Source organism: Zea mays, chromosome 9, assembly GCF_902167145.1.
Source record: "Zea mays cultivar B73 chromosome 9, Zm-B73-REFERENCE-NAM-5.0, whole genome shotgun sequence".
Classification (NCBI taxonomy): Eukaryota; Viridiplantae; Streptophyta; class Magnoliopsida; order Poales; family Poaceae; genus Zea; species Zea mays.
The window spans coordinates 108,574,905-108,593,524 of record NC_050104.1 but is presented as its reverse complement, the minus strand read 5'-3'; the positions used below and the strand labels follow the sequence as shown (position 1 = coordinate 108,593,524).

Below are 18,620 nucleotides of genomic sequence, written 5' to 3'. Positions count from 1 at the left end.
AGCACCAGCCTAAAATATGTTTGCAATCTTCTCCTCAATATTCATTTGTGTCCCGTATTGAATGATGGGTTCTCTGCTATTTTATCTTGAAAATATTTGAGCATGCTTCTAGCTTGACCGTATGCTATCTCTCGTTGTTGTTTGCCTCTCGGATAGTTTTTCTGATCGCGTAGGGTATAACTCAGACTGAGCGATCCACCCATTTGCTGATGTGCTAATTGATGTGATGCTTTGGGACCTATTCCTGAATCATCGACAGTTTCAATTTCAAAGGCTTGCAATTCTGAGTTTTTTTCTTTGTGGCACCATCAAGTGAAAAGTTTCTAGCGGATGAAGGTCATGATTGTGTTCCAACTTCAGATCATAAACTTTATATACATATGTCTCTTTATCCTAAGCAAGACCTATACACACTGCACAATTTGTTCTTGTTTCAACTCGGTGACATTTACTTGCTCACTCCTTTTGTCCTTCCCACTATGACCTTCATTGGAACAAACAAATCTATAGGATGCTACCTTTCCATAAATCTTACTTTTGTTTGCATAGTGCTTCCAAACATCAAAACCAATCTGACCTCGTACGCTAGCCAAAACTTCCAACCCCTTTAGATTTATAAATTTCATGCCAACATGAGGAACTAAAAAGGTAAAAACTTTAATCCTGAAATTCATTAGTACTTTTGTCATTGTGTATACAAGGCAATGACTAGATTCATTAGTTTTTTTCCTGGTTGCACATGTAAGACTAACTAAAATTTGTTGTGTTGTCGAGATACACCAAAAGTTCAAAAGTTGATGATATGAGACAAAAAGATAGATGAATATTACTCACATGTAGGGTCTATAGGGCTCTCCATTCACATCTTCCCTTCAAATGGATGGATCGCTCTTTGCCATCAAAATTCGCCATTTCTCCTACCTCAATGAATGGTGTTGTGTTGGAGTGAGTTTTCCCTTCAATATGTTGGTGCCTTTTCCCTCCATCGGCACTGATGATTGTGTCTTAAACGGCCTTGGTACTAGAACTAGGGAATAGTGATAGGAAAATTATTAGGCCAGGACATGAGCTGTAGGTGTAGGTCCAGCAAAATGTAGAGGCCCACGAGCGTAGTGCATGCTGCAGTACTACAACCGACAGGGGCGAATCCATATTGATATTAGGGGTGCATTTGCACACCCTAAAAATATATAACTAGTTATAATGAGCAAATTTTCACCATATATACACCCCCATAAGGGCATATACAACACAATTAAATGAGGAGTCTCTTGAGTGATTTCTAGGAGGCTAAGTGAAAACAAATTAAGAGACAGGCTTTTCACCAAGAGCATCTCTCTACATGACTCTCTATACATATTTGGCGTGTTTGGTTGTCCGTGCGTGCTTAGCCGAGTTGTCTCTACATGACTCTATATAGATATTCGACGTGTTTGGTTGTCCGTGCGCGCTTAGCCGGATTATCTGTGTTTGATAGCCTGTATGCGGAGTGCATGGGCTGCATCCGAGGGTGCAGAGCAAGCTAAAAAAGTCCCTTTAGCTGCATGGGTGGGGAAGCTCGGGACGAGCGTATCTAGTGGCTCAAGCTCGCGTGAGCCATGTTCAGCCTATGCACCGAACCAATCAGTGCCATTACGTCTTAACTGCATTTATTATCTAGAGACTCAGAGCTGTATCATGCAGTCTCTAAGCTATCTCTTGTATTTGGAAAATCGGTCAAGGGCTTAGGGTTAGGGATGTTCCTAAAACATCCGACTTAGGGCTTGTTCGGTTATTCCCAAAACACATGGATTGGATGGGATTGGAAAAAAATGAGAAGAGGTTTGACTTGTTTGGATTTCAAACCCATCCAATCCCACTCAATCCACATGGATTGAGAGCTAACCGAACAAGCCCTTATATGACAAATATAATATTTTAACATAGATATACATAAAATTTAAAGTTATTTTTGACAATATTATTAAGAATATTATGAAGTGTTTAAATAAATTTTTGTATACTTTTTTATGCACGTTATTTTCTCCATACAACCAACAAAAAGGTGAAAAAACATCTGAATCCGTATTCGGATAGACATTCGAATTTTATATCAATTATTTAAAAAGATATAGAACAAATTTAATATTTATTTTTTTGAATATTAATAGCATCAATGCTAAAAACAAGAATATAAATTTACATAGCAAATTCTATATATTATTTGTTCATAATTGTAGAAAGAAGACCAAGAAATTGACATCCGAATAAATATCCGGATCCATCCCTATTGTATATGTCCTAATCTGATGTCTATGCACTCATGAGGCAAACACACATTCACACCCTATCAAATTTACTCTAACTTAGCCACTGACAGTCGATCAGTCTCGTTCCCCTACCTAGATGGTTATATGGTGTAGGATCACCTGTTCTCTACGGTATAAATCAAGTTTTCAGCTTATTTTTTGTATAGTAGCTAATAGCATAATTTTGCTTAAAAATATATTATAATTTTTTATAATTCTTTTGAAAGCTTTAGGATAATAACTTTCATTGTCTAAAACTAAATTTAAAATAATAATAATAATAAAAAATTAATTTTAACATAAGTTACGATATCATCAATCACCTCAAAATATGAACTTTTATTTAACTGGTACGTAGAGAACAGAAAAAAAACAAAATTTCCCTTGACATGATTTTTTTACGTTCCTCCATTTATAAGCTAAATTTAAGGTTTATATTTTTTGAGTTGATTGAGAATATTATAATTTATGTTAGAACAATATGTTAAGATTTTTTTAACATTATTTTATATTTAGTTTATCTTATCTAATGACTAAACTATCAAAATAATTATAAAAATGATAATACATTTTCTAGACTAAATTATGCTATTAGCCATTAACCAATAAAATTTAAACTGAAAACACAGTTTATACATAAAGAAATAAAGAAATGAAAAGTCAAATTTTATTATGGGATAAATTAAACCAACTTGAGAGGTAAAATAAACTAAAAATATTTTAGGAAGTTATAAGAACATTGTCCACGGAAACAATTTAGACTTTTTCTAAATAAATGGTCACGGAATATTCCTCCCCATGATCCCCTCGAATTACCTGGTCACTAAACCAAACTCCAGACCTGATAGACCATTGCATTCACGCTATCGCCTGTCAGCACTTGTACATTTAGTTGCGTTCATAAGGTCACAACCTAAAAAACAATTTTACAGAACGTAATTACCTAATAATATTGTTACAATATCACAACCCGCTACAACGAATCTGCGGTGCTCAATTCGGCAGTACATGCTGAGTTCGTTGGAATTGCTAATGAAAATATTAGCTGTACAATAGGCAGTCTCTGAAATGCCAGCTTCACTACTCAATGTCAAAACAGGACCAGTTCTAGTTTTCTGCAAAAAAAAAACACAGCTTACGACGAGCTTAGCGAGAGAGCACCAGAGGCAAATAGAAGGTTCCTCCGAGAAAACTGCAGAAGTCAAAAATCCGCAAATTCGTCAGTTCTCACCACATAGTACCCCCAAAAAAATGATGCTGAAAATAAAGGAGAAATTTCTCACCCGCAGGCTATAAACAGGAGTTGATTTTGTAGGGAGAGCTTTAAGCAGTCTCAGTCGGTTAGCTGAGCTGCCTTTGCTGTTTCAGAAAAAAAAAAGACAAGTGTGTTTTGCAGTCAAGAGCAAGAGAATCAAGTGTATACTCGAATGGATGAGAATCTTATCATGTCAAACTTACGTATCCTCTGTCTTCAGGGTTTTTGTGCTAGAAGCGACATCCCAGAGCTTTACAGTACAGTCAGCCGATCCCGATGCAAGCAATGCTCCTTCACAGCTAAAACAACAGGAGGATATATTAGCCTATAGCATATTTCACGAAATCATATAATTAAGTAAATCCCTCAAATTACAAGTATATGCAGTTCAAACTTGTGTCGCAGAACAACGCACATCGTGAACAGTCACAGGAAGAAATAATATACTCCCCCGTCGCAAAAAGAGTGCAGTTGTCCAGATTCAAAGCTAGAATTGCACTCTTTTGTGGAGGGAGTATATTTGACGTCTTACATTACGAACTCGTTTGGGACTCTCGAAACCCGCGGGTTTCCCAGCCAAAACCCAGCTTCTCCATGCCCCGTGTAACACAACACTCCTGTGGCTGCGTCGACGTTTGGAAATTGGAAGTCCATTGGAAGGGAAGCGTGACCCCGGTTCGGAATGGTTTTCACGGGCAGGAAAAACACGCGTCAGAAGGTCGGGCACGCAACCACCGTCTTGCCTCGTCTCGTCCGCTCTCCGCCTCCCTGTCTCGCCTCGTCCTCCTCCGGATCCCGCCGCCGCCTTCACCCACCGCCGACGCAGGGTCTCAGCTCGTCCCCCTTCAGATCCAGCAGCCGCTTCACCCACCGCCGACGCAGCACCCCGTCTCGCCTCGTCTCGTCCGCTCCCTGTCTCCGTGTCTCACTTCATCCTCCTCTAGATCCAGCTGTCGCCTTCACCTTGTAGGGTGAGTTAATTTCGCAGAGTCAGAGTTGTGGCATGTTATCTTATTTTATTGATTGATCTTCATTTTTCATTAATTTGATGCCAATTTTCTGTGCATATCTACAGGGAAGGAAGCCATCTAGAAGAAGCCGCTAGCCATGTCTCATGAACTGCATTCTCCTGTGTCTGAACCCCAGTCTCTTGTATCTGCTTCTTGTCAGCATTCTCTGTTTTTAGAAAACTGGTTCTACTGAAACATTTGGACAATCTGCTTGTAGTGTTCTTCTATTTATACATTAAATTGGACAGTTTGTTTGCCTTTGGTGCATAAACCAAACGTTTGGCATATGTGTTAACTTGTTCTGCTTGTGTTACCTGTTTGTTTAGAGAATTGAAGTGGACAGTCTGTTCGGCAGTTTCCAAATAGCCACAGGGTGCCCAAACCCCACCGGGCAGCATCAGACGGGGATTTTTTTTTTTTTGCAGGTTTGTCCCAGCGGTGCTAAATGACCAGGGTAGCCTGTTACCGTATTTCCCAAACGAGGCCTACAACTTAAACAAAAGTGGAAACCGGCACAAAAAGAAAAAGGGGCAACCTGCACTAGTGTTCAACCTTTACATGCTATATATTCCACTGGTATGGGTTGCTACCTTGCAGTAAATCAATGACTGCATTGTTATTATCACAGGTTCTCCCCCAGAAGAAGGTGCATTGCTGCTAGTGTTTGAAGGACTTGCCTGTTAGGGCTAGTTTGGGAGTCCAAAAACAGGAGGGGATTAGAGAGGCTAAAATCTCCTCCAAGGGGATTTTAGCCCCTCCAATCCCCTCCGGTTTGGTGGCTCCCAAACTAGCTCTTAGTGTAACAGTAATATCATGTGTCAGTATGTTGCAGAAGATGAAATTTTGTACTGCTTCTCAAAATTCATGGTATATTGCTGTTGTAACTTGTAAGACAAGAAATTATCTTTTTTTGGAAAGCACGGGAGAGTTGTGTTTCTGTTAAACTGTGTGTGTGGGTGGTGAGTGGGGGGGGGGGGGGGGGGGCACCACTGTTGGGCTGCCGGCCCATTAGGGTTAGGGTTGTGAGTCTATATATTGTACCCTATCTCCTATCAATATATCGAGTACTTCATATTCCTACATGGTATCAGAGGATTAGGGTTTCACTTTCACCTAGCCACCACCCACCCCCACAGCCGCCAGCCAGCTGCCCAGGTCCAGCCTGCCTCTGGCTTCTGCGCCGCCGCCCCGGGAGGTTCCTCCCCTCCGGGGGCGGCTCCCTTCCCAGCCGCCAGCCAACCCTCTCCCCTAGCCGGCCCTGCCCCTCCCTCTCCTCGTCGGCGCCCCAGACCAGCTCTGCCCCAGCCGCTGACGCCTCCTGCTCCCAGGCCATCGGCCCTTCTCCCTTGTTCAGCAGCCGTCGACGCCACAGTGGGAAAGCCACGCCCGGCCGACCCCCTTCCCCTTCCCATCTGGCCAGTTCGGCCCGCCCCGCGCCCGCACACACTACGACTTGTGGCAACGGCGGCCACAACCCTTCACCGCGCTGTCGTGGCCCCTCTGGCGGCGCAGCAGCCCCTCCCCGCCAACGCACACACTACGACTTGCCGCCAGCAGATGTTATAAAACTCAAAAAAAAACTTCTTGTTTTTCCTCCTGAGAAGTGACAACCTGGTCACCATCTTTAAGTATTGTGATTGTATTTATTCTTTTACGGAAAGCAGCTTGCTTATGAAAGAAAGAGGTGTTCCCATCCCCATCTTTTAAGAACCTGATTCTGGCCCTTAATCTTGCAATGGTTCTTTCAAAAGATGCAAGTCTGAGACAGTTTTTTCAGCTCATTTCTCAACCATGCTTCATCATGGGTCAGTTGTCTCACAGACTTCTCTAGCTACTAGCTAGAGCTAGTTGTGTCTTGATGTGTCTTGTTGTGCTCAAGTGGGCACACACACCTTACTGGTTGTGACCAGGAATTGGCGATAGTATCCATGAACCCTGGGAGTCTTGTCCAGAAACTTCCAAAATGGAACCGTCTCCTACTCTTCACTCCATCTTTAAGACCCAGCAGCAAAGGGCAATGGTCAGACATTTCTGTAGCTTGACTGTGAAGAACACATTCACCCCGGTGCACCTCAATCCCCAGGTAGAAGGAGAGATGCCCTAGGTCACTCATCTGCAAGGTGGCCTTCATCTCTTCCTTGAACGTTGTCACCTCTGCATCCTTGGCGCTGGTGATCAACAAGTCATCGACGTAGACACCCACCAGCAGGGCATCTTCTCCATTGCCCCGCCGATAGATGGTCGCCTCGTGCAGGCTTGGAGTGAAGCTCATCCTCTTGAGCGTGGAATCCAGCTTAGCATTCCACGCCCTCGGTACCTGTCGCAAGCCGTAAAGAGCCTTGCGCAGGCGCAACACCTTGCTCTCCTTGCCAGGGATCACAAAACCTGGTGGCTGGTGTACGTAGACCTCCTTTAAGTCATCGTTAAGAAACGCCGACTTGACGTCCATGTGATGAACGTGCCAGCCCTCTTGGGCTGCCAGCGCAAGGAGGAATCGCACGGATTCCATCCGTGCCACGGGGGCGAAAGCATCATCGAAGTCAATCCCCTCCTGTTGCAAGAAATTGCGTGCCACCAAGCGAGCCTTGTGCTTGACGATGGAGTCGGCTTCATCCCTCTTTATTTTGAACACCCACTTAAGGGTGATCGCACGATGACCATGAGGGAGATCAGCAAGCTCCCAGGTGCGATTCGTCTCAACTGCGTCCATCTCCGACTGCATCGCGGCACGCCAAGCCACGTGTTTCTCGCTTCTCGGCATCAGCGAAAGACCAAGGCTCATCGTCGTCGCATGCAAGATGCAATTCTCCCGCTAGAATGCGAGACGCCAGGCCCGGCACCAACAGGTCGATGAGAAGACCCTCCACCGTACGATACCGCAACGGCTCGCCATCGTAGCACGCGTCGACGCGCTCCTCGTCGTGGGAAAGCGAGGTAACGAGCTCCACCGGGTCGTGCTCGACACGAGCTGGCGTCGGAGAGGACGTTTCCAGAGGGGTTACCGTCGATGCTGGAGTACGTGGTGGCGAAGAGCTCGTTGTATCTCGAGCTGGAGAGCGTGGCGCTGGAGTCGGTGGAGACTTGGGGGCTAGGTAGACCTGCTCGGAGAAGAGTTGCCTACTCCCCCAGCTCCCTCAATGTGCACGTACTCGATGGACGATGGTGAAGTCGTCATAAGTCGGAGTCGTGTCGTCGTCCACCGTCTTGTCCCATGTCCATCCTCACCCTTCATCGAACACTACGACGTGTGTCGTGCGCACACGCTGTGTTCCTGGGTTAAGGATGCAGTAGGGCTTCGAGCCCTCCGCGTAGCCAATAAACACCGTCGGGGTGCTCCTGTCATCGAGCTTGCCGATGTGGCCAAGCTCTTTGGTGAACGCGAGGCAGCCGAAGACCCATAGGTGAGAAACCGCTGGCTTGCGCCCATGCCAAGCCTCGTACGGTGTCATCCCGTTGAGTGCCTTGGTGGGCAAGCGGTTGAGGATGTTGACCGTTGTCACCACCGCCTCTCCCCAGAAGACGGTTGGCATTCCCCTCTGCTTGAGGAGAGCCCGAGCCATCCCCACAACCGTCTGGTTGCGCCGCTCTACGATGCCATTCTGCTGCAGGCTATACGGCGCGGAGTAGTGGCGATGAACGCCCTCATCCGCTTAGTACGACGCGAACTCAGACGTCGTGAATTCGCCGTCGTTGTTGGTGTGCAACACATGTAGCGGGAGAGGTCGTCGACGAGCAGCAAGAAGTAGTGTCGTCCTCCTGGTGTGGCTAGTGTCACCGGACCACACAAGTCCCCATGTACAAGCTCGAGCCTCTCCTTGGCTCGAAAACTCGACTGCTGGGGAAAGGAGAGTCGTCTCTGCTTTGTCAACACGCAGACATCGCAGAACTATTCTAGATGGTTAAGGCACGGCAGGCCTCGTACCATCTCCTTGGTACTGAGCCGCTTCAAGGCCTCGAAGTTAAGGTGCCTGAAGCACTCGTGTCACTGCCATGCGCACCAGTCGCAGCATTCGCACCGGCGTTCTGACTGGGGGGATGTTAGAGTATGTTAGGCATGTTAGAGTATATTAGGCAACTCCTGATATGGTTGGTTTAGGATTGATTGTAGTCCCGGGATAACCTTCTTTGTATCTAGGATAACCTTCCTTATCTCTAGGATAGCCTTTTTGCCCTCCAAATCATGTACTCATATATATTCTCCATAGAGGCTCAATGCAATACATCCAAGACATTATACGCAATCTCTCCTTCCTACAAGGACCAACAAGAGATCAGTAGGGCCAAACTGGTGGATGGCCAACGAACTGATCGGGAATTCATACCGACGAGCAACCTCGGCCAGTAGAGTGTAGACCGATACAGCTGATGGATCACCCACGACCTAGACAAACAGAATGATCCTTTAGGAGCGATCAATGATGCGAAGAGGTCGATGGGGGGTCCAGCAGCATGCATAGGCTCCATCGTGACAGCAGCAATCACTGGCGCTGGGGTATGTCCACTGCCATCAGCGTCAGGGCCAACAATGCACTTCCTTTTGACACGACGTCGGCGTCGTTTGCCATGGGCCTTCAGGGTGCCGATCCCGCCTTCATCACTACCCAAAGCAATGAACGTCGCGTCACCCACAGTGATGTCGTCAACCACCACCAAGGGAGTCTCATGTGCAGCCTTATTAGCAGGATGGGCACATGGACTGCCCATGTCTTTCGGCGCCATACAGCTCTGCCAATGTCGGGGCACCAATAGGAGCGATAACCAAGTCTTCGACACTTGAAGTAGCGAGTCTTCTTGTTGCATACGGCAGCACAATGCTCCGACGAGAAGCAATTGAAACAGAGCCCTCGGAGATCAGTAGGAACTAACGACGAGGGCCCCGCAACTCCCACGGGTGCTGCTTACGTGACTGGCGGTTGTCAACCTCCTGCCAGCCTTGCGCGTCTAGAACAGATTGGACCCGAACCAGCCGTGGTGGGCATACCACGACAATCCTAGGATCAGACAGCGGGGACGTTCCAAGGGGCAGCGTTGGAGCGAAGACAAGAAATTATCAAACACACCTTGTTTTTTTATGCACCTGGATATAGATCATGTCTATGTTATGTATCTAGAAAAGCTAGAACAGCTTATAATTTGGAATGGAGGGAGTAGAGGGTGATAAGGACCTCTGTGTACATACAAAAGGCAATGAGAGAATAACAAAATAGAGAGCACTAACCCCAAAATTGTGCTATGCTTTGAAGCCTAGACGCTAAGTTTGGCTACAGATAATCGAATCAGATTGCGACCCTAGGTGAGAAAAAAAACAAATGTTCTGTTTAATTTAAACTTTAAAAGAGCTCATAGGAAAAGCATCAACTTTGATCAACTAAAAAAATAAAGCACGCAAGGACATAGCAACGTTGCCCTTTTACCTAATGCTCAGACTCATGTATTCTAGTACACATCAGAATCTGTGATACCACCAGTTTTAAGACATCATTTCATGAGATCAAATTACATGATCTTCAAATTAAATACTATCAACAAGGACTAAGAAATGTTTACCACTGATTCCTTGATACACCACTACGGTAAAATACATGGTCCCGCTGATTAAACTGGTTATCAAGCCATGTTCTCCTTTAACTTCAATGAACACTTGCTCTTTGGGCAAGCTCACGCAAGAGGTATTCAGATAAAAAGAGACTTGGAAGTGAACTAAGGAAGTTACAACGACATATAATGATTACCTGAAAGCAAGTGTCCACACACAAGAGCTGTGTCCTAGTAGTGGTGAAACACAACGGCCAGTCGAGAGATCCCATATCATGATTGTTCCATCTTCATCTCCGGAGGCCATGTATCGTCCATCAGGTGACATTGCCAGTGATAAAACCATACTCCTATGACCAATAAACATCCGTATGCATTCACCCGTCTGAACATCCCATAGCCTTACAGTTTTGTCGCTAGAGCCAGTGGCAATGTAGTTACAGTTTACATGCCACTGGACACACTGTTACGCAAAATATTTCCAGGCAGAAGAAAAAAAATCAGCCAAGGCATGCTGGCATCAATACAGGGCATTGATAAAAACAAGTATATGTCCATACATAAAAGAATTAAAAATGTCAATAATTCAATTTAACCAAACCGTTATTCTCGAATTATATTAATGTATTGGACCAACAAGTTCACTTACATCAACATCAGAAAGATGCCCAGCCATTATTCGCAAAGGCTGGATTTTATCCATTGACCAAATTCTAGCAGTCCTGTCGTGCGAAGCACTAGCAAAGTAATGGCCAACTGGACTGAACTGTCATAAAAATATAAACAAAGGTATCAACAAATAGTATAATGCATAAGGAGTATTCAAATATTTACAAATACAAGGTCAAATTCACATACTTGGACATCCCAAACCGGGTAGTTGTGTCCTTTGTAACAGACAAGATTAGCATTCAGCTTGGTGCTCCATAGTCTAACTGTAACAAATAAAATACGGATAACAGTGGTGATAAATTTAAAGACAGCTAAAACGAAAAATTATTGCTACAAAATTTAAACACTGGCTAAGATGTGAGATGTCTTACTTGTCGAGTCTGAAGATGATGACAAGAGGAAATCCCCAAACGGGCTAAAGGCCGCAGAATAAACTGGTCCAGAATGGCCTTGAAATAGTGTATAGGTTCGTTTCCCCTCATCTAATGTTGATATGCGCTCACCCTGGGAAGGCCCATTCTCACCCTGTGATCTTGCTGAAATTAAAAGTTTACCGAATTAGCAAACACCATCAGTATTCAACTGGAATATTTAAATGCTACAGTTATTCTCATGTCCTTAATAGGCTTTGGAGACATAATGCGATTGTGAGCTACTCCCTCTGTTCCAAATTATAGTTCACTCTAGCTTTGTCCAAAGTCAAACTACCCTAATTTTGATCAAATTTATAGAAAAATGTATCAACATCGATGATATCAAATTAGTGTTATCAAATTCTCCATGAAATATGCCTTGATAGCATATTTGTTTGAACTTGTAGGTGTCAATATGTTTTCCCCTAAAAACTTGGGCAAAGCTAGTAGAGTCTGGCTTATAGGACAAAGCTAAACTGCTAAAGTGAACTATAATTTGGAACGGAGGGTGGTTGAGAATTGAAAAACACAATCGACTTTGATTTTAAGATGATATATTGCAGTTTGTGTTTTTAACATAAACTGATTAAATTTTCAAAAAATTATGTCAAACATGGCCTTGGCCTAAACAACAATAAAAACAAAAGCTTTTAGTCCCAACTCCCAAGCAAATTGGGGTAGGCTAGAGTTGAAACCAAACAGAAGCCACAAATCAAGGTTCAGGCACGTACATAGTTGTTTCCAATTCGCTCCCAAGGCTAAATCTTTAGAGATATTTCATTATTTCAAGTCTTCTTTTACTGCCTCTTCTCATGTGAACTTCGGCCTTCCCCTGTCTCTCTTTGCATTACTATCGTGTCTTAGGATCCTATTACGCACTGGTGCCTCTGAAGGTCTCTATTAAATATGTCCAAAGCATCTCAAACGGTGTTGGATAAGCTTTTCTTCAATTGATGTTGCCTCTAGCCTATCATGTATGTCATCGTCTCATACTAAATCCCTTCTTGTATGGCCATAAATTCAACGCAATATACGCATTTCGCAACACTTATTTGCTAAAAATGATGTCTTTTGTAAGCCAACATTCTGCACCATACAACATAGCAGATCTAATTGTCATTCTATAAAACTTGCCTTTTAACTTCTGTGGTACCATCTTGTCATATAGAACGCCAGATGCTTGGCACCGCTTCCTCCATCATGCTTTGATTCTATGGCTATCATCTTTAATATCCCCATCTCTCTAGATCATTGATCCTAAATACTGAAATGTATTCTTTCTAGGCACTACTTGACCTTCTAAATTAACATCTCCTTCCTCATATGTAGTAGTGCCGAAGTCACATCTCATGTATTCAGTTTTAGCTCTACTGAGTCTAGAACCTTAGGACTAAACTAGATACAAAATTATGCATGTGGTTCAACATAGCAAACATTAAGAATATGAAGATACAAAGTGGAAAATTTAGTAAGGAATAAGAAAGTGTCTAACTTACATATTTTTGCTGGCTGGCCCATCTTTGACATATCCCAGACCTGTTGGAAGCCAAGGAAATTTTACCAACTAAAAATATTAATAGTATGAAAACAAAGATATGGCATTTGACCTGAATGGACTCACCTTCACTGACGAATCAGAAAACCCACCAACAACCAGTGATCCATCATGTGATATTGAGGAACAGTTTAATCTGTGTTCCACATGATGATACTCAAACCACAGTATTAACAATGAGGTTATAAATATTTGATAACAGTTATATTTTACCCATTATGTGTATTAAGGAATGTGTAGAAGCTAACAGATGGCAATGCCACACTATTCAGTTGTGCACGGTTTCGTAGGTCCTCAAGAATTGATTGTTCAACTTCAACAGGCCTGAAATATAAAAACTTTGCATACTCATGCATCTCGAGGTTGATTAATTTGACAGAAAAAAGTGTGAAACAATTAAACCAAAACAAACTTCCAAACCAAACAATTAAACGTTGAAGAAAGAACTATTTGTCATATGAGTTCAAACTGCAAATTAGAATGTATCCTGGGTCCTGGCTATCACCACAAATGGTGAAGAGGCTTAAGTATGCGAGCCCCAAGCAATGAGCACAAAAAGGGTCAACAATCAAAGCAAAAGACATCGTTTGATCTGTTGTGAATTATTGAGTGTCTTACTTTTTTAAGTTGTCCTATAAAACGAGCTTCACTTTCAGTTGTATTACAAAATAAGCTTCCTGATCAAAATCAAAATTTCTAGCAAGTAGATGACATTCACATGTGGGACCTGAAGGTACCTGTTAGTGACATTCTTGAAGGAAGCCTAAAGTAAGATATTATTTGGGACTTTGGAAAGATTAGACACACTAACAGACAACACATGAGAGATTGGGAGGACAATTTACCACGTATAACCAGAAAGGAATTACAAACATACGTTGCTGGAAGAGTTAGCTCCGGTTTCACTCGAGGTGCCACAGAAACCATGCTTGTTTCAGTTCTGACGCTTTTTCCAGTCGCACCAACAAGCTTGTCCTTTTTGGCTTTCTTAAGAGAAGCACCTTGCTTTCCACCTTCTGCATTTCTTTTCTGTAGCAAAAGATAATGAGAAAAGTTATCACAAGGAATAGTAAATGAAATATGAATTGCAAAGACACCAAAATTCCTATGACCAGGAATACAGGTATGCACAGTCAAACCAAGCAACAAGACTTTGTTAGCTACAGCCTACAGATAGCGTGGTTGGGCTGTTGGGGGCACATTCTCTGACACAAGTAAAACAAAGGTCGGTATTTCAATGGCAACAACACAGATTACAGGACACAAAATGTGAGAAGATTCTGATATTAGAAAAAAGGTCATTGCCTTGTTATCTTCTGCATCAGCATCCTTGCTTTCAGCTTCTATTTTATCAGATTCTGCTAGTGCCTTCTCCATTCGCTCTTCAACAGAATCTTCAAGCAACTGCAAAACATGATTTTAATTTAAGTGCACGAGAGTATATTGGATGGAATATATTAACTTGGCTGGAAATAAATCAAATACCAACTATTTAATATGCAGTGTTGGCTGTTTGAGACAACTTAAGTGGAAAACAGACCAACAGATGTATAACGTACCCCCCAATGTACTTCCTTCTGATTTATCTGTTTTGCCAAGTCCTTACTTGTCCCAATCAGAGCAACAACATCAGCGTCATCAGAGATTAATGAGGGCTGACCAGGAGATACTACCAATGTAGCATACATAGAAGTGGTAGAGAAGATTGTTACAGGTGAAAATGCAGAAGTACAATACAAAATTACAAATAAGAGTACATTACATTTCAACAGATACATAGAATTGTACCTTCAAAAGTTATGTGCTCATTGATTACTCCAAGCACCACAAGGGCTTGTGTTTTCTGGAGATACTGGAGAAGCAATTCATACGAATACTGCAATTGAAAATAAGGTAAAAAATTAGTTGTGGCAGCTGATGTTAGTAGCAGAATCCGCAAGGAAAAAAGGTCATCCATGGAGCCTAGTGCTTATGGTTGCAAGAAACAGGGCTGCCTTTGACGGGGACTCTCCTATTCACAAAACGCAACAATGCTTTCTAAGGCTGTCTCCAGAAGCTATCCTATTACATCTCCTATAATCTAAGTGCAAACCCCCAATTTTACACGATCTGCTGTGGACAGCCTAAATGAATTAGGATGTTGGGTCATCGCTGGAGCAAAACACCTTGGCAGCCTGGGTCTAGTTGAGGCTTTGTAGGTCGCTCGGTCGAGTTAACAATGTTTTCAAGTTGTCTAGTCGAACCTAGTCATATAGCTACCGAGCAGTCGACTAGTCGTGATTAGTCGTCGACCAGAATACCAGATCGACTAGTTGGCCTAGTCGTCCATATGTTTCTAGACATATATATAGTATATAGTAATAGGATATAGTTATACAATTTACAATACACAATACAGCAAGCATCAAGATGGTGACTTAGCTGTGTGTTTGCTGTCCATAACTCCCCACAATACAGCAATCAAAAAGCACACTCATCATCTAAGGATGAACTCATCTTGAGGGCGAGCATTGGAGGGGGGGCTGTGGCAAGACGGGTGCCCGCCTAGAACTTGCAGGCGAGGGGCGGCAGTATCTCTGTCTTTGGTGGGGGTGGCGATGCATCTTCGGTGGCCGGCGGCTGTAGCTGCATCCTTGTGCACCGGCACCGGCGGTAGCTGTGAACTTGTGTTGCGGCGGCGGTCGCGGCCTTGTGCGGTATCGGCAGTTGCGCTCTTCGCGAAGAACTGCAGGAGCACGAGCGGGTGTCCGGCGTCCAGCACTCCAAGCTTTTGTCTTGTGTCCGTTGGCCAACCCTAGAAGCCCACATTTGCAGCCCAGCTCCAACAGCCCGTCAACAAAGACACATCTAATCTGGTCATCCCAGTTCAAATCGGACAACTAGTCGTGACTAACCGTCAACTAATCGGACGACTAGTTTTCTAGTCGGACTAATCGCATCGGTGGGTCTGGTCGGATGTAGTCTACCGATTAGGCCGACTAATCACGATTAGTCGGATGACTTGAAAACACTGCGAGTTAGTATTTTTTTTCCTTCCTTTGAAGGTCTTTTTCATTTCTGTGTTTTTTCTGGCCTTGCTCAGCATGGTCTTCTTGTAAGATGGTTCCTTCTCTCTTTTATATAAAGACGTGCAGCGCTGCTGCGCATTTGAGAAAAATAAATAAATAGAATTGAAGTAACACTCCCACCTTCAACAAAATATCCATCAGATTAAGCAATGGAAGAACATAAATAGAACATAAGGTGTCTATCCTTTTTCCTTTGTGACTACACTTAGCAATATGTAGGTGTGAACTTGAAAAGTTGAAATATTCTGGTACACCATGATAAAAGCATTACACAACTTTTTTTACGCGAAAAATATTTTATCTCCATAAAGTGATCAATCTAAGCAAAGAGCATGGGTAAACTAACAAAGTAACAAGCACAGTTCAAAAGGGTAGTTTAGAAAAGGAGGGATTAGAAATGCAGTTACCTCACATAATTTAATTTTAAATTTATTTTTCCTAAAAGACCGGGCCAATTCCATTTCCTGAAAATTATGGCATGCAGAAGTTAAGTGAACAGTATGATGCTAAAAAGTAAGAATAATTATATATTTATATAAAACATGGGCCCATTCATAACATAATGACACGATATAGTGCAGAGCTAAATAACCTCCAAGTGTGAAGGAGACAGGACGCCTTCCAGCTTCTGAAGATCCCTTGAATGCATCACCTCATGATCTTCCCGAAATGTATGGAAAAATGACCGAGCTGTGGGAAATAGTATCATAGAAAAAAAAATCTCTGAATAAATTAATGAAAATAATAAAAACAGAAAGTCTATCAAATCAAAATATATCCAAAATAACAAATACCTTCCTGCATATGTCCTTCTGCCACTAGATCCATGAAGCTATGGATGAAAACTGGATAAAGGACGCGAAGTAATTCGTGCTACAAAAAATATCTGAATTAAGAAACATGAATTATATTGCCAGGTTTAAGAATAGAATGGTGGAACGCAAGTAAAAGACCAGATCACAGCATTAAATGGTTCACCGGCCATAAGAAAATGTCCTTTTGAAAGACGAGAGCTACATAAGTTGTCAAGTGCAAAATCATGCTTATGTGACAGATTTGAGATTCATAAAAGGAGGTATGCCTTGTAAATTTGTGTGATAGAGCACAGATGATTCAATTAAATGTGTCCCTTGAAGGTAACAACACGAAATAGTTTGAAGGTGCCATATGCATTGGTTGGAAAAAATTACATTTACAAAGTATGTGAATATTAAGTACAATTTATCTACAAGCAGTGCACCTTATATTGATCAAGAGAACTGTATGCCCATGTTCTTAATCTGCTATATCCATCGTAGTATCTCGCTGGATCATTGTCAGACCTGTTATTGAAGAATATAATAAATAAAAGGATGTATACTGTAAGAATGTAAGTGAAAATATAACCACTTCAGAATTTGTGTATACTAAGGTATTAGGAAAATATATGTAGGAAGAGTGAAAGACAAGGACAAAACAACTGATCTTTGATTATTATAATATCAATAAAGCACCACTGAACCAACAAAGCAGATTGCTTCACCAATCATCACATGCAACTGCAAGCAGTCCAAAAAACAGTTTTCCAAATGGCCACAGACAGCAGGCTCTAACAACTTGATGCCACAGAAATTTCAGGCAGAGAAACATTGAATTTGCTGTTACCTATCCCTTCCCTCCCCAAGATGATGGTCCTAACGACTAAGCAACATGTGGGGCATTTCTTCCTCTCCAAAGAACAGATGTCTGATACACGAGTGGAAACAACCTGAGAAAACAAACTATAGCACTTGCCACTAAAAGAAAACAGCAGTATCTTTTTTTCCTTGAACTCACAGGTGAATTACATGGTGTTGTATCAGGATTCAGGAGATAGAATAAAATGGTACAATTGCAACACAGGCCAGACTCTACCTCAAAATAACAGTGTAGCCAAAGTTAAGCATTTTTCACAACTTATTGCAATTTTCAATTGTGATAAAATTTTAATCAGGGTTGCTAGCATGATGGGCCTGAACAATGGCATGTAATCTGCAGGTGACAGCCACTAAAACATTGATCTTCATGAGAACTGAATTGACATAATTTTATACTCTTCAATTAGAGTGCCAATTCATCCTACTTGACTATCTAGCCAAGGGTTCACATCAAAGCAACCAAACTAGTCAAATCAGCAGTCAAGCGAGAGCACCGAGACAGAGTTTCACAAACCAAGCAGCCAAATAAAGTGCACCAATTCAGACTGTACAGTGTACACGAGTCCACTAGATTTCCTCGCACCAGAAGCTATCGCCACAAGCCAAAACGACCAGGTCAGAGGTATATGGACGAATCTACCTAGCCAGGGAAGGGCCGAACCTACCGTGCAAGCGCAACGTCGGAGATGGCGGAGGTGGAGAGGCGGTTGCGCTCCTCCTGGAGCGCAAGCTCAGTGAGGCGGAAACCCTTGCGCTGCAAGTACTGCTGCACCTTCTTCTCCATCTCCTCGTCCTCCATTGTCGCCGCCAGCGCGGAGCGAGCGAGCGGAAGCGGCGAGCTCTAGGGTTTAGGGGTCTGGATCTCAAGTGAGAGAAGAGAACGATGCTCCAAAGATCGCAGCAGATAGAGGGCGCGAAAAGGCAGAAGGCCTCGCCGGCGAGGCGTAGGAGCGAGGGCGAGCTGCGAGTGTGGCCGGCGAGGTCGTGGCGGGCAGACCTGACAGCGAGCGGTGAAGGTCGACGGCGCGAGCGCGACGAGGGAACGCCTCGAACGCGGCGGCGAGCGACTCCCTTCAGCCGTAATGGGCCGGTCAATGAGTCGTGTCGAGTATTGGGCCCAACTGGGCCGTGCGCTCTACAAGGCAATC

The 18,620-nt window shown here is 43.2% G+C and overlaps 1 protein-coding gene across 3 annotated transcripts; it reads right to left on the bottom strand.

The window, feature by feature from the left end:
* Positions 1 to 3,035: 3,035 nt before the first annotated feature.
* LOC100501797 (uncharacterized) lies at positions 3,036 to 18,606 on the bottom strand. 3 transcript variants are annotated; one of them, XR_004852505.1, is made up of 20 exons: positions 18,138 to 18,606; positions 17,037 to 17,118; positions 16,591 to 16,669; positions 16,389 to 16,486; positions 16,204 to 16,260; positions 14,517 to 14,604; positions 14,288 to 14,397; positions 14,034 to 14,132; positions 13,606 to 13,757; positions 12,942 to 13,052; positions 12,795 to 12,864; positions 12,670 to 12,709; positions 11,132 to 11,296; positions 10,947 to 11,023; positions 10,738 to 10,854; positions 10,286 to 10,551; positions 9,772 to 9,842; positions 3,747 to 3,842; positions 3,572 to 3,647; positions 3,162 to 3,480 (listed from the first exon to the last, which is right to left on the bottom strand). XR_004852505.1 is itself a non-coding variant. In XM_035962376.1 (19 exons), the coding sequence occupies exons 3-19, from the start codon at positions 16,622 to 16,624 to the stop codon at positions 3,424 to 3,426; spliced, it is 1,713 nt and encodes a 570-aa protein (XP_035818269.1). In that variant the 5' UTR covers positions 16,625 to 16,682; positions 17,037 to 17,118; positions 18,138 to 18,556; the 3' UTR covers positions 3,036 to 3,423. The 3 variants fall into 3 exon arrangements, 2 of the variants coding, with proteins under 2 accessions (XP_035818269.1, NP_001183382.1); XM_035962376.1 differs by lacking the exon at positions 9,772 to 9,842 and having other exon boundaries at positions 3,036 to 3,480; positions 16,591 to 16,682; positions 18,138 to 18,556; NM_001196453.1 differs by lacking the exon at positions 9,772 to 9,842 and having other exon boundaries at positions 3,183 to 3,480; positions 18,138 to 18,519.
* Positions 18,607 to 18,620: the final 14 nt, after the last annotated feature.